The following is a 26,081-nucleotide window of genomic DNA, read 5'->3' as shown; positions in this document are numbered from 1 at the left end:
TCTAAGCTCATCTCTGCATTTCACTCAAGTTCAATTTTCTATATCCTCAGGGGAAGTATCGTTTTGTACATTGATGAACAAGGATGACTCAGACACAAATTGTTCTGGGGTTTTTCAGAAACCACATTCTTTACCTTTCGGTTCCACAGCACAGACAGCCTCAAGCAGGTCAGATTCATTGTACAATACCCCATACACTTCTGAACCTGTAAAAATGGTACATAGCAGTGCATTTCCACTGGGAAGTAATTTGTCAACATCTAAGAAGTACCCTGTTGTTTGTGATGTAAAATCATTGGCTTGGGGTCACTGCGGGGATGACTACAATCAGCACAAGGACACTGCCTTTAAGGAGCTTCTTTTTGTGTCTGGTGATCGTGGCATTACAGTCCATGGTTTCTGTTGCCCAGATAAAAACAATGAGGGGACCAAATCAGCACCTGAGGGTGAGGTTGTACGAGGTAGCTGGGTGGAGTGGGGGCCTTCCGCTACCCCTATGCTTGGAAACGCACATGATTTAAATAGTGATGATGGAAGTGGGGAGTATTCAATGAATAATACCTCAAAGAACTGGTTACGAACTTTCCTTACTGAAGTTGAAACTGTTGAATCGGAGGGTAACTTTATGGCCAGGTTCCCGGCAAAGTCGTCATTCCCTTGTTTCGCAGAGGTGGTTTCCTTTAACATTTCTTTTAGCACTTATACATTTTCAGATTTCCTTTCTTGTCACAATCCTGTATCAGATGAAAAGGAAAACCTGTGCAAGGAAACACTGCTACCTGAAGCTGACAGTCATTATGGGGCAGCTGGTATGGGCATTCTATTCCAATGTTCCAGAGTGTTCTCCAGCTCATCTCACCGGTCAATTGGTTTTGTTCTCACATCAGCAGCACCTGCACCAATTAATTGTAGGCTAGAGAATGGACAAAGTGAAAGCAAAATCATTGTGGTAGTTTCAATGGTATACCAGTGGGGGTTACAGTGGGTTTGTTCAGTGGAACTGGATTCTATTCCGAGTTTGGGGCCCAAATTTGAGTGGACAGACTTTAAATTTTCTGATGAACTTCTCATTTGCCTCAACAGTTCAGGCTTAATCTCTATTTGGGATGCAACGACAGGAAAATTTATCGTTCGTCTTGATGTTTTACGGTGCTGTGGACTGAATTTAAAACCACAAACTAGGTTGGAGCAATCAGAACGGTCTATAGAGGGTCATTTGGCTCCCACAAATACTGATGCACAAATTGACCTATGTAATGAAGTTTATGAGAAGACAACGGACCAAGTACAAGACCATCTTTGCTCTAAAAGAGTTTTTAAAAGGTTGATGGTGGCATTGAATTCTTCGCTGTTAGCCACTGTCGATGAATGTGGAATAGTGTATGTAATTTGTGTTGATGAATACATTTCAGATAAATATTATTCATTTAACAAACTAATACCTCATTTTAAGTACTGTGGGTCTGGCCTATTGGCTGCATGGAAGGTTGCGGGTTCTGAGATAGGTGGTCAGAGGGTATTTTCTGATATTTCAAACAGTCCAGATTTGACATTCTCATCAATAGAAAATGAAAAATTATCGTGCACTGATCACAGTGACAGAGGTAAGTTTTGGAAAAAGCAAAAGCATTCCAAAGGCAAAGGAAGCCAATTTTATTCAAATTTGAGTGGCTTGTCCAGTGCTGCTCAGATGAAAGATTGTCATATCCCCCCCTCCGAGTCTTTGTCTCCCATGCGAAGAGTATTCCTTCCTATAGATGGATTTGGTGAAGAAGATTCCATTTGTTTTTCCCCCTTTGGAATCACTCGACTTGTTAATAGGTGTAATTTAAAAGATCAAAAGGGTTTCCGAATTGTTCACACCTGCTTACATGTGGCTTCATCAGTTCTTGATGACAGAGGCTTAAATATGTGCCTGCAACCTAGATGTGTTCGTCTTCCAGAGAAGGAAAAAGCCTTTCTAGGGGAAGCTATTGGTTGCTTATTTCAAGGATATCTGTATTTGGTGTCACAAGATGGGCTGTCTGTTGTTCTTCCTTCAGTTCCAGTCTCACCAGCTGACCTGCCAGTAGAATCTATTGGATATTGGCAACCAAGTACATACAATGGGTACCGAATCAAAAATTTGTTGGCAGTGGAAGAATCTAAAGAATTTTGGCGACCTTGGAAAATTGAGGTTTTGGATAGAGCACTTCTGTATGAAGGTCCGGAAGAGGCTGATCACATATGCTTGGAAAATGGTGAGAATAATTGACTTTTTATGTTGATGTGTGATTGCTATAGCCAGTTATCTTGTTATTGGTAACAGTCTTTTGGTTATCGTAATTATTTACTAGATCATTATTGCTTCTATTGCATGGTTGTTGAATAAGCTTTTGACTGTTTACTTTGTGCATTATCATTTATTTGAATCATGTGTTATTGTGTTGTAACTCTTTTGTTGGCCATGGATTTAATATTTCTTTGCTGATTGTATGATCTCATTCTGGTTTTGCATTGATGCATATTGTTCTGTTCGAACATCTTTTATCCACAGACCATCTGCTTATGTGATTTTGCTTTGGTTTGCACATTTAGAATGCGCCCCAACCTCAACAAAGAATTTGATGCAATTTTAATCTCTCATTGAAATATCTTTAATGTGTTTACCTTTTACCCAATCTATCTTTAATGAATTTCTCCTTTGAGCTTTGGTTACAAATTTTGGCCCATTTATCAGGTTGGTTTTTTTTCTCCTTTGAGCTTTGGTTACAAATTGGCCCATTTATCAGGGTGGTTTTTTTTTTTTTTTTTGTCAATTTGCAGGTTTGCACCATTATAAATCATGAACTAGCTGTTCGATATTGTTCAGGGCTCCTGGTTGGAGGAAGCAATCAGTCAGAATATCTGACAGCTATTCTAAATAGATTTTATTAACTACCGCATCTCCAAGATGAGATAATATCAAGATTTCCAACCTTCGATCGTCATTTCAATTTGTTTGCTGAGAGGAGCGAGCATCTGCTTATGTTATTTTGTTTAATTTTGCACATTTAGAATGCCCCTCAACCCCAACAAAGAATCTGATGCAATTTTAATCCCTCTCATTTAGAATGCCCCTCAACCTCAATAAATAATTTCATAATTATTTACTGGATCATTGTTGCTTCTATTGCATTGTTGTCTAATAAAATTTTTTGACTGTTTACTTTGTGCATTATCAATTATTTGAACCATGCGTTTTTGTGTTGAATTAGTCTTTTTTGGGCCATGGATTTAATATTTCCTTGCTGATTGTATGATCTCGTTATGGGTTTGCAATGATGTATATTGTTCCGTTCGAACATCTGCTTATGAAATGATGCTTCGTTTTGCACATTTAGAATGCCCCTCAACCACAGCAAAGAATTTAATGCAATTTTAATCTTTGTCATTGAATTATCTTTAAGATGTTTCCCTATCTATCTTTGATGTATTTCTCCTTTGAGCCTTGGTTTCAAATTGGCCCATTTATCAGGGTGGGATTTTTCAATTTGAGTCTACCATTATAAATCATGAAACAGCTGTTCGATATGGTTGAGGGTTCCAGGTTCGAGGAAGCAACTAGTCAGAATACTTTATAGCTATTCGAAATAGATTTATCTGCTACTGCATGTCCAAGGCGAAATAATATCAAGATTTGCAACCTTCGATCTTCATTTTTTATTTTTTTGCTAAGAGGGACGAGCATATAATGCTTCTGAAATTCGTGAAGAGAAAAAGGAAGACCTTGGTGATGAAGGCACTAAACCATTATTCATATCTATATTAGAAGTAGTTCCGTATTTTATTTGTCAATTGGTGGCGAATAAAAACTGACATTTATTAATGCATATTTCAGGTTCTATTATCCTTTTGAAGGCTTCAATTACGACCGTTACCATTCAAAAAACAAAAAAAATTACGACCATTATACTAAAATAAAGTTATTGTATCCTCATTGAGGAATAAGGTTAGATCATCTACAAAGAGAACGTGGCTGATCGCTTGGCAAAGGAAGGAGTAGATAGGTTGTCTTTGGAGTGGTTTGATTTCTTACCACCTTGACTCGGGCCTCGATTTGTATTTTCTCTTTCTCATTGTTTACTTTTGTTTTTATTCGCATTGTGTCCTTCAGGTTGACTCCCTCTGTCGCCCTTCTTCTTTATAATACATTTTTGCTATCGCTCAAAAAAAAAAAAAAAAAACAAAATCTACAAAGAGATCGTGTCCTATTGTCCTTAATTCACCTTTAAAATTGGTAGTTTGGATCTGTTAGAAATGAGATTAGGGTTAGAGAAGAGAGGAAGAAGAAGAAGAGTGAAGGATGGAGAGTCTCCACTAGGGAGCTCCTCATGAATATGATGTATATATAGGCCCAAACTAGGGCAACAACATACAATGACTACAATACCCCTAACTAATACAAGTAATGTCTAAACTAACCTAATACGTTATTCAACACTCCCCCTCAAGCTGGAGTGTATATACTATGAAGCTCCAGCTTGCTACAAAGAACTACATCAACAACTAAAAAAGTACAAGAAGCTCATGCACATCCAGCTTGGTATAACACTCATCCTCAAGCTGGTGTGGTACATACATAATGAAAAACATAAACAAAAAAACAAAGGCCACCATAAACAGCATCGAGATCAATGTCCATCAAAAGAGTAGCTCCCCTGAAGTAGCACAACAACGAGAGCGATCAAATAAGGCCTCTCCTTGAATGAGAGCACGACGAACATATCCACATATCGAGGGCAATGGAGGCGCCATGGCAAGAACAACTACAATTCCGCAAGCAAAAGAGGCACACCAAAGGTGCGCATAACGAACATTGGCGAAGCAGCACAACGCCAAGTGAAGAGGATAGCAACTGATGGGGAAACCATCGAAGACAAGGTCGACGGAGAAACTGTTGCCTGGAGAGAAGGGATAGAGAGAAAGAGGATAACCAACCAATGATGGGGGAACCATCATCTGGAGACTAGGTCGACCGCAGGAACATCGTCACCTGAAAAGATAAGAAGATAGGAAGAGGATAACCAACCAGCGATGGGGAAACCATGGTCTGGTGACAACGTCGACGGCATGAACATCGTCGCCTGAAGATAAGAAGAGGAAGATAACCAACCAACGATGGGGACATCATCGCCTGGAGACAAGGTCGACAGCATGGACATCGTCGCCTGAAAAGAGCATACCAACGATGGGGAAACAATCCCCGGAAAGGAGAGGTCGACGGGAAAAGACAGTCACCTGTAAGAGAGCCGACCAACGATGGATATGGAAGCCATCGCCCGGAAAAGAAGGAAGAAGATAACATGAAGGGATAAGGCAAAAAGCCGAACAACACGAAGAGACATGAAAAACAAGACATGAAAACAAGACAACATTCCCTCAAGAAGACAAAGACAACACTTACAACTTTGGCACATGAGGTGGCGGGTTTGGCTAGGTAACATAATGGAAATGTATCGGGCTGCAAATCCTGGAATGACAGTTCGACCCCGTCCTTGGCCTCGGGGAGTGGCGAGCAGGACAGAACTTGAATCAATCAAATGGCATCGTATAGGGGGGCTTTCCTTTGGTTGACATCCACAGACAAAATTCTTGAACTTCAAAATAAATGAGAAATGAGATTAGGGTTAGAGAAGAGAGGAAGAAGAAGAGGAGTGAAGGATGGAGAGTCTCCACTAGGGAGCTCTTCATGAATATGATGTATATATAGGCCCAAACTAAGGCAACAACATACAATGACTACAATACCCCTAACTAATACAAGTAATGTCTAAACTAACCTAATACATTATTCAACAGGATCTTCTTGCCTTCGACTTCCTGTTTCAGTATGGATGAAAATGTCTTTATAGCAATACAAAGAAGATATGGGAGAGGGGTCTCCTTGCCTGATCCCATTGTTACTGTGGAAGTGGCATTTAGAGGATCCACTAACAAATGTTGAAAAGAAAATCCATGTGAAGTCATTACGAAATCCATTCATCCGTTGACCTTTGTGTAAAAGATCTTGCAAGTTATGTGAAAGAGAGAGAGAGGAAGAAGATAATTTTCCTGGAGAACACCCTCACAATTTGTGGGACTGGAAATTGTATTAGGTTTTCATCTGATGCACAGCCCTAATCACATCCTTATATAGAGTTTTAAGCATAGTTGCCGGATTGGGAAGGGAGTGTGAAAAGCATTGCGGGAAGTGAGAGGTTTAGACAAGATAAAATGTGGGAAACAAAAATCTCTAATGAAAGTAAATAGGAAACATAAGGAAAGCATCATTAAAAGTCAACATGAAGCATATAATAAGCATCGTCGAAAGTGAACAAGTTTTAGGAAGCTATAGTTTCACATATTTTATTCATGTAGATTAATGTTAAGTTTTTGGAAAAAGATACATATAAGTGCCATTTGAAACTTCAGATGAGTTTTTTTAAGTTTCAAAGACACTCTTTTTAAATACGCTTCTTCGGCATTATTAGTATGAGACAACACTCTTTTAGGAAAAAGATTAAATTAAGTGGAAACATGTAGAGCTTGCTTCCCCAAAATGTGGGAAGCGAGAAGACCTTAGCTTCCGAAGCGAGCTTCCCATCCAACTAGGAAGTTTCCAGTAACTTTGTTTTTAAGTTACACAATTACACGACTGCTATTAACGGAGAGACACACCATACTATGCTTGTGCTATCAATGAAGATACACGTCATATGATGCTTATGCCATTAATGAAGAGAGACACCGTATGATGCTTGTGTATGCTCCATACTGAAATAGTCACTTATGTGTTATTTCTAACACTCTCCCTCAAGTTGTACTATGTCTTTGAACATCTTCAAATTTCCAAATAAATAGTATGATCACTCTACCTGATGATCATTATTGTCTGCTATGCAGATTGATGGTCTTGCTTGTGCTCAGGATTATTCAATTTGGTGTGTGGAGAAATGAGGATAGATTCTCTCTTCTGATCATCGTGAGTGTGAGTGGGGAACAACGGCTTTTAGTCAAGACACAATAGCATAAAGTGGATCTCCTATCATTGACTGAATCAACTGAGTTTTCATTTGTGTACGACTTTTTTTTTTTTTTTTTGAAAATTATTCATTTGTGTATGACTCTACCCTTAGATGATTATGCTTGGCAATAATAGGCCCTTTCCTTGAGCGGATTTCAAGTATCACATAATCCTAAACACAACTTCTAGGTGAGATGACAGGGGGCATACATAAACCGACTCACTATACTCATGGCATACGCAATATCTTGATGAGCATGAGAAACATAAATGAGTCTTCCTACTAGCCTTTGATATCTTCCGGCTATAATTTTAAATTTTCATCGAAATTGACGTTGAACACCCAAAGTGTTTCCGTTTCCATCCCCGCCAAAACGCATGCCTAAATCGAAATCCATACCCAAACAAAAGTTGCACGTGCATTAGTGGTATATTAGTATGTTTTACGTACAAAAATTTATATGAATTGCATGTGAAATGTGGTGTATGTATTATGTATAAATATTTATATGAATTACATGTGAAATATATTATGTACTGAATTATCAAATATGTATGACACTACATGTTACTAGGTGTTCAATGTTGTTAAACCCATAGTTTCAAAACTGCCATGTCATCGTGGACTCCTCTGAGTTGAATCCCTTTGGCCGTGTTCTTGTCCGAGTCCTCGTTTTGCCCTACGAAGCCAATCAAAACTCCTTTGACTCTCCTGAGTTATGACTGTGTCAACTGAGTACTCAGCCACATCAATCAATTCCTCGACCGTGTTTTGCCGAGTCGACTAGGATTTGCTTTGGCTGCATTTTGACCCACATCTGTGTTTTGAAACACTGGTAAACCATTGTAGGTAGTTTTTTGTGCTTATGTGATGGTTATTTGTGCTTATTCCAACACTTCAGGACGTGAACTTTCAAAAAAGAAAAAAACACTTCAGGATGTTTCATCTTAGGTGTCCATCATTTGCATACCATAATTTTATAGGATTTCACAGAAATTTTCACCCGACATGTTTCCATTTCCTTCACGATCAAAACGCATTAAAAAACCAGAACCTAAAACTTGCTTCCAGATCCATCGGATCATCCTCACTGTCTTGACCAAGCTTATAGTTAGGATCTCTAGGGGTGTCTCCAAGTTTACATCCAAGCATTCACATCTCCTTAAGGAGGTCAAGAACATACTTCCTTTGCTACACGAAATGATGAAAATGCCCTTCTTTGATGTTGCCACTCAAATGCGAAGAAAGTGCTTCAGGTTTCTAAGTTCTCTGATCTCAAACTCCTTGTCTTCAAGTTCTGCATCTCTTTAGGGAAGTTCTCTATCACCACAATGTCATCTACGTAAATGATAAGAGCAATTGTCTTTACCCCGAGCGTGCTTTATGAACGGAGTATGTTCATCTTGACTTTGCTTATATCCGTACTGTAGCATAGCTCTGTGAAATCTCTCAAACCACGCTCTTGGAGATTGTTTCTTCAACCAGGAAACCTTGCCTTCAATAGTTGGAGATGCGAATTCTGTAGGGACATCCATATAAACATCCTCATCCAAGTCCCCATGAAGGAAACCATTCTTTACATCGGATTGTTGAAGTGGGCATGTTAGATTTGATGTTAAGGAAATAAGAACTGGAATGGAATTCATCGTAGCAATTGGGGCGAAGGTCTCTTAATAATCAATACTGTAGGTCTGAGTGAATCCTTTAGCTACCAGTTTCGTCTTGAATATCTCCACTGAGCTGTCAGTCCTGTGTTTTATTGTGAACACCCATTTGCAACACTAGTCTTCTTTACCATTGGAAGTCATCAATTCCTAATTGTTGTTTTTCCCAGGTGATCTCATTTCATTTCCTCTACAGTGGCTGCCTTCCACTCAGGTTCTTCCAGAGCATCCTTCTACCTTGGGGAATAGGCACGAAAGACAAATAGGATACAAAAGCACGATATGGAGAGAGGTTATGATATGGCGCAAAGAGATGGGATGATGGGTGCAGGAGCGCACTCCTTTACGGACAACACTAAGAAGATCAAAATCTACAAAATCAGGATTGGAAGGAGTAGATACAGGTTTTGACTCATTAACTGGGTGACAACCTTGATTTGATGAGTTCAACTAATAGGGATTTTGCGAAGAGGTACTGTGCTTGTCATTCTGCCTTCTAGAATAGAGTTGTAATTCTTTGTTTCCTACTTGACCACCTCCTTGTTTCCTACTTGACCACCTCCTTGTTTCTTTGGTTCCTCTTGTTCATTAGTCCTCATCACAAAAGTGAGGTATTAGTTGTCGTAGAGAAGTCAAGTCTTCACATTACTTCCATTCTCTCTAAAGAGTAGTCTTTGGAGAAATAGGCCATGGATTAAAAAAAAACCACATCCATGCTCACAAATTTCGTTTTGGAGGATGATAATATCTGTACCCTTTTTATCTCACTGAGTATCCCAAGGACACGTACTTCAATACAATCAAGTTTCTCTTATCTCACTGAGTATCCCAACGACATGTACTTCAATACGATCAAGTTTCTCTCTGGATCATCCCTGAATGTGAACAAAACAGACTCAACCAAACACTCTAGGTGATAAGGAGAAAAGCAAGGAAGGAATTGATAAAACTTTCAGCAGAGCTTTGAATCCTAATATCTGAGGCAACACTTGGTATATTAGGTGGGCAGCTATATGTATTGCCCCAATAAGACTTCGAAACATGCATGATAAACATCAAGGATTGCACTACTTTTCACAGGTGCTGTTTCTTTCTTTTTGCAACTCCATTTTGTCAAGTATCAACGCAGTCTGGTGAAAAATACCATGATTAGTAAGATGAGTGAAAAATGCACCATCTATGTCTCACTGCGATTATTCGATTCGAGTATTTTGAGTCTGGTGTTCTAATTGAGTAGATGTCTCATTAAATTCATCTAGTCATACTTTGATCAGATTCTCCTTTTTGTTTGAATGATGATGATCTGATTCTCCTTCATTGCTATATACCCACATCTTAAGGGGGCTCTATCTAGTCTGCTATAAATTCTTTGGTCACCTGCCTGACTATTGAACTGAAGATACAAAGGAAAAAAGAGCAGCCCAGTGCACGAGGCTCCCGCCATTGCGGGGTCTGGCTAGGGCTAGATGTACGCAGCCTTACCCCTACTTTGCAGAGAGGCTGTTTCCCTGACTCGAACCTGTGACCACCAGGTCACAATGGAGCAACCTTACGGTTGCGCCAAGGCTCGCCCTTATTGCGCCGAAGATACAATGTTAAGTTAATTATGTACTCATTAAAGTCGTCCAGTGATACTCTGATCCGATTCTCCTTTTTGTTTGAATGATGATGATCTGATTCTCCGTCATTGCTATATCTAGTAAGAAAAATATTCTTTTTTTATGACATAGGGTATCCCCACCCCATTTAGGGCAAGACTAACCTCTACGGATGCACACAATCACCCGTAAACCACGTGCATCGGGTAAGCCCGTGGGGACTCGAACTCGCATCTATGGGGAAACCATAAGCGGATGAAAAATAAAAGGCTGATTGTTTGGTTTGAATTCCATTTTCATGTAGCTATTTCAAAAAATAAAAAATTCATTTTCATGTCCTTTGGATGCTCCGGTGAGAAGAGGTGACTCGTGCCAAATTGATGGAGTAAAAAGAGGGGCAGACTGAAAACAACTTGGGTAGAAACAGTGAGGAAAGACTTGATAGCTAGGAACATAACCGAGAACTTGAACTTGGATAGATTAGAATGGAGGAAAACGATCCACGTAGAAGAACCCAACTAGAGCGAGGATTAGAGACGGGTAGATTCCTTTCACCTTCTTCATGAAATTTTTCTATAGGATTCATTTAGCCGACCCCAACTAGTTTGGGACAAAGGCTTTGTTGAGTTGAATTGAGTTGAGTATTATGACTGTTTTTAAAGCTTCTATGTACTGTTTTTCATGTTGCGAACTGATTTCTCTTGGTGGGAGCTCATCAAATAGAATCTTTAAACTTTATGTGTTTAAGTATGATAGAAACATATTTTCGTAATCAACTGACAAGTTGTGGGCTGTCAATACCATGGCAGGATGGGGCTTGAAAATTGCTCGGATGCGTCACCTGCAGTTGGCATTGCACTACTTGAAATTTGAGGAGATAGAGCAGTGAGATTCTGTCACATGTTTGTGTCTTTTTTTGTTTAGTTTTTAACCCACTTGAAATTTATTATCTAAAGGGGTGTAATTTATTCTGATCAAAATTGAATATTTTATGCTATAACGTAATCTAGGCAGAAACATGCATGTCTATTATTACAATTGGCTACTTGTATAGTTCTAGGAGACCATCTCTGACATGATACAACACTAATACTGGTATGGATACTCTGTGGATACTTTTGTCTGTCAAATTAACTTTCATGCTTCAAACAGATAGCTCGCTGATCGAACTCCTCATATGCTTCATTTTGTTATGCTTGGATATTTGGAATTTAAATATTGGTTATCCGAAGTCTGAAGCCTTATAAGTAAATATTGAGTAAATATTGGTTATCTGAAATCTGAAGTCTTATAGGGGCTATCAATATATGGTTAGTACTTTGTAAGTTATATCTAGTTGATCTTTTTGAGTTTTTTTGATATATACATCTCCTAGAGTAGGATACCCATCTCACCATCTATATCCAGATTTGTATCTGGGTATATAGGTGTCCGGGTCACTGCACAGAACTAGGTGTCAGACATGGGGATTCAAAAAATTGAAAATTTGACTTGCCAACGTTTTTATGTAACCGTATGTTAATGTTGAAATATATATTAATATATTATTTCATACGATTTGTGAAATTATCAAAACATATCTAGATAAATAGAAATAAAATATTATTATTATTATTGTTGTTATTATTATTATTATTATTGTTATTATTAGAGTATTCCATGAAGAAATGAAAATTTAAGTTTTATCCATGTCTATGACGATTCAATATGCATGTCTGACACCGGGAGCCATATAAATAAATTTCTTGAAACTTGACTCAAGTATAGAAGGAAATTTGCAACAGCTCAAATTCTCGCCCCAAGATAGTGCAGGAGTGGAGTCCTCCGGATCCATCAAAGTCCTCCGGATCCAGGTTTCTTAAAGTTGAACTTTGGTGGATCCAGTATTGGCAATCCGGGACCATCGGGGATTGGAGGTGTGCTTAGAGACGAAAATGGTTCGGTGAGGTGGGCTTTCTCGGGACCAGCAGGGATAGTTGACTCCAGTGAAGCCGAAGTGTGTGCTGCCTATCAAGGAATTAAATTCCTTTCCGAGTCCTTGGATAAATTGATTGTGGAAGGGGATTCTTTAAATGTTATCAGACGGCTTAGTGGTGCGGTGGCCCACCCCTTTCCGTGGAGATTTATGTTTTTCTTTTGAGGAAATTCAAGATCGGGTGGGTGAAGCTCCCCCTTCTTTCTGACATATTAGAAGATCGGCTAACCTTGTAGTTGATGGGTTAGCTATGGATGGGGTTTCTAAAGAGGACTTGGAGCTTTTTGATTTTCTCCCTCCTTGATGTTTTGTAGTTTCTTTTCTGGTTTTCTTTTTGTTCCCTTCTTTTTATTCTATTGTCTTGTATTTGACCATCTCGGTCTCTAAATGAAATTTTCACCAGTCAGAAAAGAAGAAAGTAATAGTTGTTTCACTCATAGTTTCCGAAAGCTTCCTAGTTGGGTGGGAAGCTCATTTCCACAAAATCTTGCTTTAGAAGCTAAATTTTTCCGCTTCCTAAATTTAGGGGAGCTGTACTTCCTACACATTTCATATTAATTAGGAGTACACTTCTTTGTACACTTTTTATGTAGGTGATTATTTCTCTCTAAAGAAGCATGTTCTCCTTTACATTAAATCTACATGAAGAGAACATGTAAAATTATAAATCTCCAAAACTTGTAATTCTAATTAGCTATGAAGTCCATTTTACTACTTGTAACCCTAAAGCTACATTAACCTTTCCTCCCTAAGCTACTATAACCTTATCTCTTTCTACGTCCTTGTTCGCTTCCAATCAGGCTTATTATATGCTTCATGTTGACTTTCAACGACGCTTTCTATACGTTTCCTCTTTCAGTTTTTTTTTCTCGCTTATTTTTTTTTAATTTGAGACCCCTCGCTTCTGCTTCCGCTTCTCGCGTTGCTTCTGTCACTCGTTTCCCACTCAAGCAACTATGGTTTCACTCATGGTGCTTAGATAAATCAAAATGGGTTCATTACTGATGTCTAGCACTTAAAACGAAGGTTAAAAGTCTTACCCGTGCATGCAAAACTTACCCATGTTTGATCCTCATCCTTATAAAGTGACTGAAGTTTCATTGCTTACTAGATCGTGCCATGTTTGTGCATCAAAGGCCTGGCTTTGGGTTCAGCTTTGTTTTATTCATGATTATGTTTATTTATTCTAAGTTCAATAGTTTTATATTTTTAGGATGGGTTATATTATTTAAATATGTAAAGACTAACTAGTCATTTTACTTAAACTTGTTATAATGGATACCTAGTAAAAATGAAAGATAGTAGCTCAAAATGGATAAGTCCCCAATTCGTGATTCTGATCTTTGACCAGTCTATTGATGCTTCAGTCCTTTTTTTTGGTGTTAAGGTACAAACGAACTCCGTAAAAATTGTTTAAGAGGCTTTATAGCATATTGAGCGACCCAATTCGCTAGGGTATCAGGCGATTCACTGTGACACAGAAGCCAAGTTTTTCAGTGTATCACCCAGTATAGGATTTTGTTCAAAACGATAAATTTTCATATCATCCAATATCTTAAACAATGATATTGATGGGCAAAGACTTTTTCCCCTACCCTTACATTTTGATGATTGCTCGATATGGAAGCAGTCATTCATCTCATGGTTTCATGTAGAAGCCAGGTATAATTCCATGAAAAACAAGAGCAAGCTGAGTTGTTCGGCCAAATGACTGCTGGCGTATAACTCCATGAAAAACAAGAGCAAGCAGAATTGTTTGGCCAAATAACTGTTGGCTCTGTATTTTGATTATGTAATATTAGAAGCAGTCAGTCATCTAAGGGTTTTGCATAAAACCAAGTATAAGGACATGGAAACTAGAAAACAATGAGTTTTTGTCCAGAAGGCTATGATAACTAGTAAACAAAATTAGTGTGTGACTACTAGATCACTTTCTGAATAATATGCGGATGTGGGATCAGCTCAAATTGTAAATACGTAATTAAGAATGAAACACAGAAGCTAATTGCCATTCCCTTTACAGTATATGGCCAGTGACAGCTATTACTAAAACTTTCACCAGACATAAGAAAATATCAAATTTGTTTTCATCTGGCAAATTTCTCTGGTTTAGTATTGCAAGCATTGCTCAAGGAGTTTTGTATATATATTTCCTATTCTTTTATTCCTTATTCTTTCTAATTAATGTGTATTTATGCCCACTATCCATTTCGTTAAAGATTCATGCATGCATTGTCTTCATTTCTGTATAACTGCAGTGTTCGGTTTCAGTTTCGGCCTTGGTTGAAACCGAAATTTCGGCCGAAATCCGGAACAAAAAAAAAGGAATTATTTCATTAAATTTTGGTAATTTCGGCCGAAATTTTGGAAAAATACTGAATATTGAAGAAAAAAAATCAAATTCTCGAAATTTTGGCCGAAATTTGGTAGAAAAACGAATTTTCGGCTATTGTTGATTTCGGTTTCGGTCCCAACCAAAATCCAAAATTTCGGCCGAAATTTAAAACCATGCTCGTGTGTGCTCGTATGTGTTTGCACATGTACATGTGTGTCTCAATCAATGAAATCCTTATTTTGTTCTCTTCCAGATTTACAATATATAATGTCAAAAAAGTCACAATCAGAAACTTCTTCAACCTTAAATGGACAGGAAGGATGGGAATTAATCCTCTTCTGTCCTCAAATTCTTCTTCAAACATCGTCTGATGTTTTCCCCTGGGGAATGAGTGTCATGTTATTAAACTCCCAGTTGTGATCAACTTGATATTAGTATAGCTTTAAAACTGCCATCCGGTTTCTTTTCATTCCTGGATCAACATATTCTACAGACTTATCAGCTTACGTGGTTTATATATTGCTTGAGTATATGTGATTTCTTTGGCCTCAGTTTTTTGCAGTCATGATACCAAGTACTTTCTAACTCTGCATTTTCAATGGATGGAACAGATCTTTGGAGATGCTTGTGAATGTAAATTTGGCAGAAGAAGGCATCTTGAGGTTGCTATTTACTGCCATTTATCAGATCTGCAAAGTTGGCAGCGAAAATGAAATAGCTCTGGCATCAAGGTACCTCTGTTTTTTCTTATTTTTTCTTCCCACTTTACATACATCTATGTTTTCTGCTGTGGATCTGTTGGAGAATTTTTTTTGTCTTTTATATGTCTGTATCTGAAAAACGAAGTTTCTGGTTTAAGTTATACTAGCTCTTTTTTCTGCGGGCCAATGTTATTAACTTCAAACTTCTCCATTCAATTAAGCATGGGTTGATTGACATGAATCATTGTCCTTTGGTGTAGTGCTTAAGAATAAGAGGCTTACCCAAATCAAGGTTATTGGGTGCCGAATATATGATTATATTGGACCAAATGGTTCGTTTGTCTGCTCCAACTAGTTTACATTATCATCAGTTTTAATTGCTATGATTTTCAAACGGGTACTCATGTCAATTTTCCGAACTAATTTTCTTTCTTTTTTTAATTGGTTAAATGAAAATTTCTCTAGTAGAGGTGGCAACCTTTTTGTTTTGAGATCTATTGAATATCCACAGAACTTTAACCAAGTTCGCATTACTTTGCACTTAGCCATCAGTTTTGTGTTCGTAAATCTTCATTTTGAAGAGTTTTTGAAGATCTATCGAGTATCCTCAGAACTTCAACCAAATTCCATCATTTTGGGCCTCAAAATAGACCCAGATCTTGGTAACAAATATTCTCCTAAATTATCTTAAAATCCCTAGAAATTAAGGCAAGTCACTCCCTTTGTTTCCTACACAAATTTCTATCAATGACAAAAAGGTGGAAGTGGGTGCAGCACTGACACCAAGAATCATGATGTAGCAATACTGGTCTCTTTTCTAGCCCGATACTGAATCGACGATGTGGCATTAATGGGCTAATTTTGAGCCCCACTATCAATTGATGACGTGACATTTGTGGGGTTATTTTTAGCCCCATTCTCAACTAATGGTGTGACATTAGTGGGGGCTATTTTTCAGCTGCACTCCCAACTGATGATATGACATTAGTTGGGCTACTTTTTAGCCCCATTGTCAGCATTCTATTATCTAAAAAAATGATACTTCATCAAAAGGTCTGGCGATGGGCTACAATTTATCCCCATATACAATCCTTTCAAATTTAAATTTCGGTAAGTCATAAAAATAGTTAATTTCAATGACTGGATACAACTTCCGTGACTCCATAATTTCTCTTTTAGAAAATCATTAGGTTGACAAGTGTTGGTTTGTGGTAGTTAAACTGGGAAATCATGAGTTTGACAAGTTTCACATGCTTTGTAGGTAAAATAATATCTTGAAAATATCTTATGAAAAAAGAAATTTTTTTGAAGGGCAGGGGAGATGTACAATTCCACTGAAAAAATTGTAGTAGAAAAGAAAAAACATAGAGAGAAAGCAATTCTGAGAGAGAGAGAGAGAGAGAGAGAGAGAGAGAGAGAGAGAGAGAGAGAGAGAGAGAGAGGTTTTTACCAAGTAAATCATGGTAACAGCCTTTGGTAAAAGACTTGCAGCTCCTTAGCAAGAAAAGGAGTTAAAAGACCGCTCTTCCTCTTTTGCAAAGAAGGAGAGAGAGAGAGAGAGAGAGAGAGAGAGAGAGAGAGAGAGAGAGAGATCCTTGAGGAGGTTTTTACCAAGTAAATCATGGTAACAGCCTTCGGTAAAAGAATTGCAGCTCCTTAGCAAGAAAAGGAGTTAAAAGACCGCTCTTCCTCTTTTGCAAAGAAGAAAATGTGTTCTGTCGGAACAAGGGGAAGAATTTCCCATGAAAGAAATGTGGTTTCTACTCTACCAGTCAATTTTTGAATTGATGTATCATTCTATCAAAATCTTTTCCTCTCAATCTTCGAGTTGCTGCGTCATTTAAACTACGAATTGTTTCATATCTCTGTATCAAGGAACCAATCACTCAAAATCCCTACTCCAATGGCCTTTCAGATCAAGACAGAGAATCTCTGACTCATTGCCCTCATACACCAGCGAAGCTTGATCAAATTCCTTATTACATCCTGATTAATCTTCAAATCATTATATTAAACCAACTTTGGATAATTTTATTTATGCTTGTTACTGGCCACATCTTATAGATTTATTGAACATTAGTAGACATTGCAAGTCCTTTCCTGCATACAATACTTTGTCTCTCACGAGCATTATTATAACTTACCTTGAAGCACTCTTAGGCCAGTACCCTACTTGTCTATTTTCTCATCCATACAACAGCCACCAATCTTTACTCACAGGGTCTGCCATTCCAAAAAAAAACCTCGAAGCAAGTTGGGCTGGATTTCCTTGTTGCCAATGATGTAATTTCATGCTATTGCATCCTTGTCTTGGGACCTGCAATAAATTTTGGTTGAGGGCATTCTTCAAGACTATATCTATCAAGCGCCCAAGTGGCTTCATCTTTATTGACTTGAGAATCTAAACTGAATGATTTAAGCTCCTTTATATAGGAAAGAACCATAAGTCACTATTTACAAATAATCTGGGTGACTAAACCCGCAACGCACATAACTTAACAGCAACATAGTACATAAGAAACATTATGGCATATTGTATCCAAGTTTTTAAGTTTCGGTTTCAGTTCGGTTGCCACAGAAGCGAGAACATTTCGGTTTCAGTTCGGTTGCCACAGAAGCGAGAACATTTTGGTTTCAGTTGGAAATTTTGGTAGAAATCTTGTAAAAATTACAGAAATGTATGGAAACAGATGCAAATGTTAGAATTTTAAGAATGAGATTTAAGGAAATGCTGGAAAAAGCTCAAATACACACTTAGAAACCACCTCATAAGCAGGATAGCCATCCATAACAGTTTAACAACACAGAACACCTAGTGACATGCACTGTCGCACATGTTTTATAATTTAGTACCACATTTCACATGTAATTCATATAATATTTCTACATAATACATACACCACGTTTCACATGCAATCCATATGAATATAGTTATGTAATACATACTAATATAATATATTGCTAATACACTTACGATTTTGGTTTCGGTATGCGACTTGGCTTTGGCATGCATTCGGTGGGGATGGAAATGGAAACATTTTGGTTGTTTCTGTCAGTTTTGGTAGAAATTTAAAACCATGATTGTATCCTTAAAAATCCCCCTCAATATTGTACATAAAAAAATTATTTCATATTGTATTTTTAAAATATCCCTAGAGGGCGAGCCTTGGTGCAACGGTAAGGTTGCTCTATTGTGACCTGGTGGTTACGGGTTTGAGTCACAGAAATAGCCTCTTTGCAAAGGAGGGGTAAGTCTACGTACATCTAGCCCTCCCCAGACCCCGCAATGGCGGGAGCCTCGTGCACTGGGCCGCCCTTATTTTATTTTAAAATATCCCTCAACATGAATGGACTATAATGGAGTCATCTTCTGATGCTCCTTTAAATTTATATTTATATTTGAATTGTCTCTCTCGTGAAGATATGATAGAGTTGGTCGCGTGCATGTTGGTTGAGCATGAGATGATCTATGAACCATGAGTTGAAAAATTGAGAAAAGGGGAGGGGAAGAAAGTAGGAAAGAGAGTTGAAAATGGTAAGGATTTGTGAGTTGTTGGGGAAGTAAAAAAGGAAAGAGAAATAGTGCTTGAAGGAGAGGAAAATAGAAATGAAAGAGACAAGGGGAAAAATGATATATTGTAGGACATGGAAAAAGAAAACATGACTTGTTTGGAAGAAAAAAGTAAAGGATGAAAGTTTTGTGTTTCTAAAAAAGAAAATCACAAAAGAAGCTAAACAGAAATAATTTTGTTCGGATCCATGTTCGGATTCATCACTAGAGTGGCTCCCTCTATCATTACCTGGGAATTATGGAAGGAAAGTTGCTATCGTCAGATGCAAGGTAAGTTTCGCAGCCTTTTTATTGTTATTAATAGCATCATGGACTGGTCGCATGCTCTTTCCAAGAATTTTAAATTGTCCAAGGACTTCTCTTTCATTGAAGCACTAATAACAAAAAAGAAAGCCTGTACGTGAGCATTGTAGACCTCCTAAAGGTAATTTTATTATGGTTAATGTTGATGGAGCTTCTAGAGGGAACCCAGGGGTTTCAAGAGGAGACGGCATCGTTAGAAATAGCAAGAGTAAGTTAATTTCGCATACTTGGATTACTATGTACTTCTAAGTTCTAACTAAGTTGATGGCTGAACTCCCTTTTGGATGGGTTTGCAAGACTCCGGGTATGAAAGATATTTGGGTGGAATCTGACGTCCAACTCCCTGTAAATCTTTTACTGGGAAAAGGTATCCCTCCTTGGTCTTTAGTATTATTTTGCAGGAATTGTAGTCTCTCATCTCTAAAGCTAATGTTTTGATTTCTCACCAATTAAGAGAAGGGAACTGTGTGACTGATCCACCAGCGAATAATTCTTGTAATTGCTCGAGTAATGTTTGTTATTGGCAATGTGATAGATTAGCTAGAATCACTAAGTGTGTGGTTTGTTTTGACTTGTTGGGAATCCCCAACATTCATATTAGATAGTTTTCGTGTTGTTATTCTTTTTAGGGGTGAAGGCAAGGCTTGATGTCCTTCTCTTCTTTTCTATTTATTAATAAAATTTTGAGGTCCGGCCCGAGTCCTTGAAAATTCCTGGTTGAAAAAAAAGCTGAATGGAAATACACCATCACAGAAATAGAACAAAAAGTGAATTGACTTCAGATGCTAAAATGTCGAGAAAGAGACCAAAATGAGATTGAGAGCACAGAGTAGTCTATTTTTCTTGTAAGAAAGAAATGATAAGGGAATAAAGGAAAGCGTGATTTCCATCTTCTTGTGACAGAGAAAGAGGAAAAAAAAAGAGATAAGGCAATAAAAGAAAGCATGATTTTCATCTTCTTGTCAGAGAGAGAGAGAGAGAGAGGAAAAAAAAAGAGACAGAGAAAGGCTACAAACTAAGAAACTGATCATGAGAAATAGTGGTAGGCAGTAACACAAGATTTGCAAACAAGAATAAAGGATGATTAAAGAAAAGAAAAGGAGACCGATGAAAATTAAAACGAGGGAAAGCATAGATCCAATGAAAGAGATATGATCACGAAATGTAAAAATAAGAAAAAGAAAGAGAAGATTGCATTAGCTAGTTTGATTGAGAAAACACTGCAAACGAAATCCTGGATAACCCTTTGCAAATATGATCTTTCGTTGAGGTTGAGGAAGGCATAATGGAAACCTATAAAAGTGCCATATTGTCTGACTTTTAACCATGATAAGTTTTAGAGAAAAGAGCAAGAAGAAGATGGCACATTTTATTACTAAGATTGGCTCACACTAGAACAAACGTGATCCTTGGTGCACAAGAAGACATATCTGTATTGACTTGAAAGGATCAGCCTCCATATATATATTAAACCCATTAAACACCAATTTAACATAGAACTTATCTTGGCCTCTTGTATGGTCATGTCTTCCTCTTTCTCCACGTACTTCCAAGCCTCATGCTTTCCTATTATGCAATATTGGATTCTCTTATGCTCAAAAAGGATATCTACGTGCTATTGGAGATGCATTTTTTCCTTTGTTATGTAGCTAAATACTACTCTGGTATGTTGATTGTAATTTCCTTGTCCTCTTGCTTTCATGTATATGGACATAGGGAATTCTTCCTATAAGACTAAGTCCCAGCCTGGATTGCGACAAATGGGATGATACAGATCTGCTTATTTTAAGTCACCTACTCATAACCTTAGAAGCACGAAGCGGGTGCGGGTGCGGGGGCGGAGGCGGGAGCGGGGTCGGGGAAGCGTGGGGTCTAGAAGAGTCTAAGTTTGGGAGCGCCATGGGAGCGTGTATGCAATAGTTTCTTTATATATCTTTCAAAATCCAATTACATCAAAAAATAATAGTTTCTACCCATTTTCATACGTATATTCAAAATTTAAATACATCTAAAACCTAATTTCTAACCATCTTCACCATCTTCATTTGCGTGCACTTGTTCCTCGTGGCTTATGAAGATGCACAAGCCTTTGTACTTGCTCTACTGAAGTACTTTGAAGAGTTGGAGGAGTTTGATGTAGGGAAGTTGATGATGGCGGGACTTATAGAGTAATAGAAGCAGGCTGGGAGTGTCATTAGAGCAGTTCTCGTCTCTCTGGGGTCGCGCTCCCTGGAAGCTCCTTCCTAAGGAGCCGAATCGAGGTTCCGAGGTGGGAGCGGCACCCTGAGAGAAGGTTCCTGCTTCTAAGCTCATAACCATCAAGTGGATATTCCTTAGTAAGTTGTGTTTTTGACAGCATGACGTGTGCTTTGGTCTAACATTGGGTGCTCTTTCTCTCAACAGTCCACAGATCTTTGTTTTCGTCTGCATAAATAGCCGTGGAATTGCAACTGAGGAACCTTTGTGGTTGAAGATTGTTGTCACCAACTTAACGACAACCTAATACATTGCATCGGGAACATTATTTCATTTTCTATTACTAGCAGATTGATGATTTGAAGAACAAAATGCTGTTGGTTATGACCACATTTACTGTCTGTTTGGTTGCAGGTATTTACCTGGTAGAGTAGTGGTATAAGTAGTCTACACGGAGGAGGCAAGCCTTGGATTTACCTGAAACTTACCTCGTAAAATGGTGGTAAGTAGTGGTTGTTGTCAACTTTGTAGAGTAGTGGTAGGGAGTGTCGTTACCAATACAGAAGGAGAAGAGAGAGAAAGAGAAAAATATCATTGCCAAGAAATCCAAGCAAAATTCCACCTTTTTGTGGTTTTTGGCTTGGATTTCTTTGGGAGGAGACGGGGGTGACACATCAGCAGACATGCAATGATTAGGCGGGAGACATCCCTGGTAGTCTCCAGGGATTTCAATGCTATATTGGCAACCAAACAAGGGGTTTTGCTGACATGACACCCAAATGCCAAGCAAAACCCCTAAGCCATCCCAACTTTTGTACAACCAAACACACTAGCAGTGCAAAAGCCAAATACATGGCCGTTGTTTACGTAGCTTGTGATTTAACTTGTCTAAAGACTTAGAATAAAGTTGAATATATGACTCTGTATCCAATATCTACTGTGATTAAGTGAAATTACTATACATATATCCAAGAATCTGGCTTCCCATGAGAGAACATAACACATAGAGGTTGATTATATATAATTACAAAATTACATCTATTTCGGTTCATAATGACTAAATAGTCTTACTCCGAAGTAATGACAAAACCTTCTTCATGCAACACAGTAAAATGTGTCATTATCAATAAACCATGATTTTAAATTTCCACCGAAACCGGCACGAAATGACCGAAATGTTTCTGGTTCCATCCCCACCGAAACCGAAACCAAAATGACAATGCATAAACCAAAATCGGTAAGTGTAATAGTCACATACTATATTAGTATGTATTATATTTATAATACATATTAATGTGGTGCACACACTATTTATAAATATTTGTATGAATTACATATGAAATTTGGCAGGTACTAAATTGTTTGACATGCGCGACAGTGCATGTCATTAGGTTTTTGATGTCCTTAAACGATTATGGATGGCTGTCTTGTTTATATGATGATTTGTAAATGTGTATTTGTGCTTATTCTATCCTTTCCTGAAGTTTCATCTTTAAATTCTATCATTTGCATATGTTTTCATACGTTTCATTGATTTTACAGGATTTCCACTGAAATTTCCAGCCAAAACCGAAACGTTTCTGTTTACTTGATGTCCGAAACTGAAACCAAAATTTAAAACCTTGCTATAAACTCTGATATAATGAAATTGATATACATATATCCGTGAGCACGGGTTTCCATGAGAGAACCTAATACATAGAGGTTGATCATGTATGTGTATAACTACAAAAGTACATCTGTTTGGGTTCATTAATGACTACATATGTCTACTCCAAGGTAATGACACAACCCTCTTCATGCAACACAATAAAGCGAGTCATTATCTATCCAAACATGAGCAATTTTGTAATTATACCTAATGAAAAACTCATTGAAGTGTATGGTTTTTGGCTACCCTAATTCATTTTTCCAGGAAGTTAACAAAAACAACTTGCTGATGACATATAATAATCATCGGTTCATTCAATGGTAGTTGAGGAGTAGTGAGTCACATGTATTTTGATTGATGGATTCTTCTAGCATTCTCTTAAGTACATATCCTTTCTGTCTTTGACTCAGCGACTCCTACATGAGATACTGCCTTCTTTGTCCTATATTTCCTCATGAGTAAATTGTGTTGACAGACTTCTGGTTTTAGCTGCCCGCTTTGCAACCAAAATGATTCGGAGATATGGGTTAGTGGAGCACAAGAAAGATGTATTCATGTTTGAGGGCATAGAGGACTCAAGAATCTCATATCTACAGCCAAAGTTTCCGAATAAGAAAACAGTTGAAAATGGAAACAGGAGAAGGCTTCGTGAGATGGCTCAGTTTTTGGAGGTCATCAGAAATTTGCAATGCCGACTTGGCGCAAAATCCAGACAGCCAGTTCAAGGATTGGTATGTTCTTTCGGTTGCCACCCGTAATTTATGAGTTAAGTTGAAGCATTTTATTACATCAGAAGGAATCTTTACACCATTTCAAAAAAAAAAAAAAAACAGAAGAAAAAAACAGAAAAATGGTTCCTCAAATCTCTGCGCAAATAGTTGACTAGTCAGTTGTTATTTCCTTACAGGTAGATGGCAGGGATGCATCTAGTCTTGTTGATCTTCCGCAAGATGATCCTCATCAAGTTCTTAACATGGATGTTGTTTCCTTGGGGATGCCATTGGAAGCTCAGAACCTGAAGGAGTTGTCCCTTCCAGCACCCGACGTGGCATTTGATAGCAGTGACAAGCTTGCTTTATTTCCCATTGAATCCTTCTCCTCAAGCATCTTGGATTCTGGGAATTCCCATGAGTCACAAAGTGGGGCATGGAGAAGGAAAATGGTTCCTTTGGAAAACCCGAAAGATATGGTTGCACGTTGGGAAGTAGATAATTTAGACCTAAAAAATGTTGTTAAAGATGCCTTACACTCTGGTCGTCTCCCTTTAGCAGTTCTTCAACTCCACCTTCAACGTTTAAGAGTTTTGGACACTGAGAAAGAGCCCTATGATACGTTCAGTGAAGTTCGTGATGTTGGAAGGGATATTGCTTATGACCTATTTTTAAAGGTACTGTATTGGTGAATTTTAACCTGAAGCTGACTCCAGTTTTGATTATGCTCTAATCATGCTTTTAAATTTCGGCTGAAATCCAAAATTTCGGATTTATTTATACCAAAATTTTAAGATTCACACCAAAATTACTGAAATTTCCTCCGAAATATCGGTTTCGGCTGAAGCCGAAACTGAAACCGAAATTTCAAACCTTGGTTCTAATGGCATGTGATTGACAGGGAGAAACTGGACTAGCTGTAGCAACACTGCAAAGGCTTGGAGAGGACATTGAGACCAGCCTCAGACAACTGGTATTTGGTACGGTGAAGAGATCTCTTCGAATGCGGATTGCTGAGGAGATGAAAAGATATGGATACCTGAGGCCGTATGAATTGAAGATATTGGAAAGGATGTCCCTCATTGAGGTACTTTTGTGTCCTTTTCTGCGATATATATTAATTATTTTTCTTCCATATATTTTACAATACTCCTAACTGATTTCTAAATTCTATATTTGATTATAAATATCTGTTGAACTAACTCTTATTTGTTTTATGTGGAATAGAGGCTTTATCCAAGCCGGAGCTTCTGGGGGACGTTTCTCAGCAAGTGGAAACAATCCAGTAAAGTTTCTTCTGGTTTAACTTTGCCAGAAGGAAATAGACTGCAGCTGACTGGTTCGTCGGTGTGGGACCCTTGTATCATTGAATGTGGTGAGGTTGATGGAGTTGTTATGGGTTCTTGGGCAAATGTCCATCAAGGGTCTTCTGATCCCGTGGTTGATGAAGATGACGTCGATGCTGGATACTGGGCTGCTGCTGCTGTCTGGTCTGATGCCTGGGATCAGACAACCATTGACCGTGTAAGTCTTTTCCCTTCCCACTATTCTCTAGTCATTGTACCACAGGTAGAAACATATGTATTTATAACTCCTAAAAATGATACTGTTAAATATATTCCCAAGCATCATTTTAAATTTCGGCCGAAATACCGAAATTTCGGATTTCGGTTGGGACTGAAAACGAAAATCACCAAAATCTGAAATTTCGGCTGAAACTTCGGGAAAATGTGATTTTTTTAGTTTTTTTTCCAAAATTTCGGCCGAAATTACCATAGTTTCGGTACATTACTGATTTTTTTAAACTGAATTTCGGCCGAAATTTCGGCTTCGGCTATGTCCAAAACCGAAACCGAAATTTAAATCCTTGTTTCCAAGTAAATGACCTTGGATAGGATAGAATGGAAGAAAATGATACACGTAGAAGAACCCAACTAGAGCCAGGATTAGAGCCGGATAGATTCCTTTCACATTCTTCATGAAATTTTACTAAAGGATTCATTTAGCCGACCCCAACTAGTTTGGAACAAAGGCTTTGTTGAGTTGAGTTGAGTTGAGTTCCCAAGTAAATGACAACCTGCGTTAGTTTGAAACCTAAGCTAATACTTAATGCCCATTCTTATTGTTATTCTCAGTTTTTGAGGAATCAGTATCTCCCTCATAAAATATCATTACCTTACAAGAATACTTCTTGAGAGTATGAGGTAAAAATAAAGCCAAAGCTTAAAAATATAAGGTATCTATTAGCTATTAAAAATTTACACTTATAAGGTTGTTAATAGTTAAACAAAACATCACATTTATAAGGTTTTAAATAACCTCTGGGCCACCCAATTTTTGCTTATTATCTAT

The 26,081-nt window shown here is 38.0% G+C and overlaps 1 protein-coding gene across 2 annotated transcripts in view; it reads left to right on the top strand.

The window, feature by feature from the left end:
• LOC143848009 (spatacsin carboxy-terminus protein) overlaps positions 1 to 26,081 on the top strand; it is a 61,634-nt gene that overhangs the window by 3,244 nt on the left and 32,309 nt on the right. For both annotated transcript variants that reach the window (XM_077356782.1, XM_077356783.1), the window contains exons 3-9: positions 51 to 2,240; positions 11,097 to 11,172; positions 15,209 to 15,328; positions 23,495 to 23,750; positions 23,927 to 24,406; positions 24,631 to 24,816; positions 24,957 to 25,253. In XM_077356782.1, coding sequence (XP_077212897.1) covers positions 51 to 2,240; positions 11,097 to 11,172; positions 15,209 to 15,328; positions 23,495 to 23,750; positions 23,927 to 24,406; positions 24,631 to 24,816; positions 24,957 to 25,253 — 3,605 coding nt within the window. The remainder of the gene's footprint in view (positions 1 to 50; positions 2,241 to 11,096; positions 11,173 to 15,208; positions 15,329 to 23,494; positions 23,751 to 23,926; positions 24,407 to 24,630; positions 24,817 to 24,956; positions 25,254 to 26,081) is intronic.

Source organism: Tasmannia lanceolata, unplaced genomic scaffold (assembly GCF_043159265.1).
Source record: "Tasmannia lanceolata isolate RefF3 unplaced genomic scaffold, GAP_Taslan_0.1 ptg000016l, whole genome shotgun sequence".
Classification (NCBI taxonomy): domain Eukaryota; kingdom Viridiplantae; phylum Streptophyta; class Magnoliopsida; order Canellales; family Winteraceae; genus Tasmannia; species Tasmannia lanceolata.
Note: the sequence above shows the minus strand (reverse complement) of the source record. Positions and strands in the feature narration are given on the sequence as shown.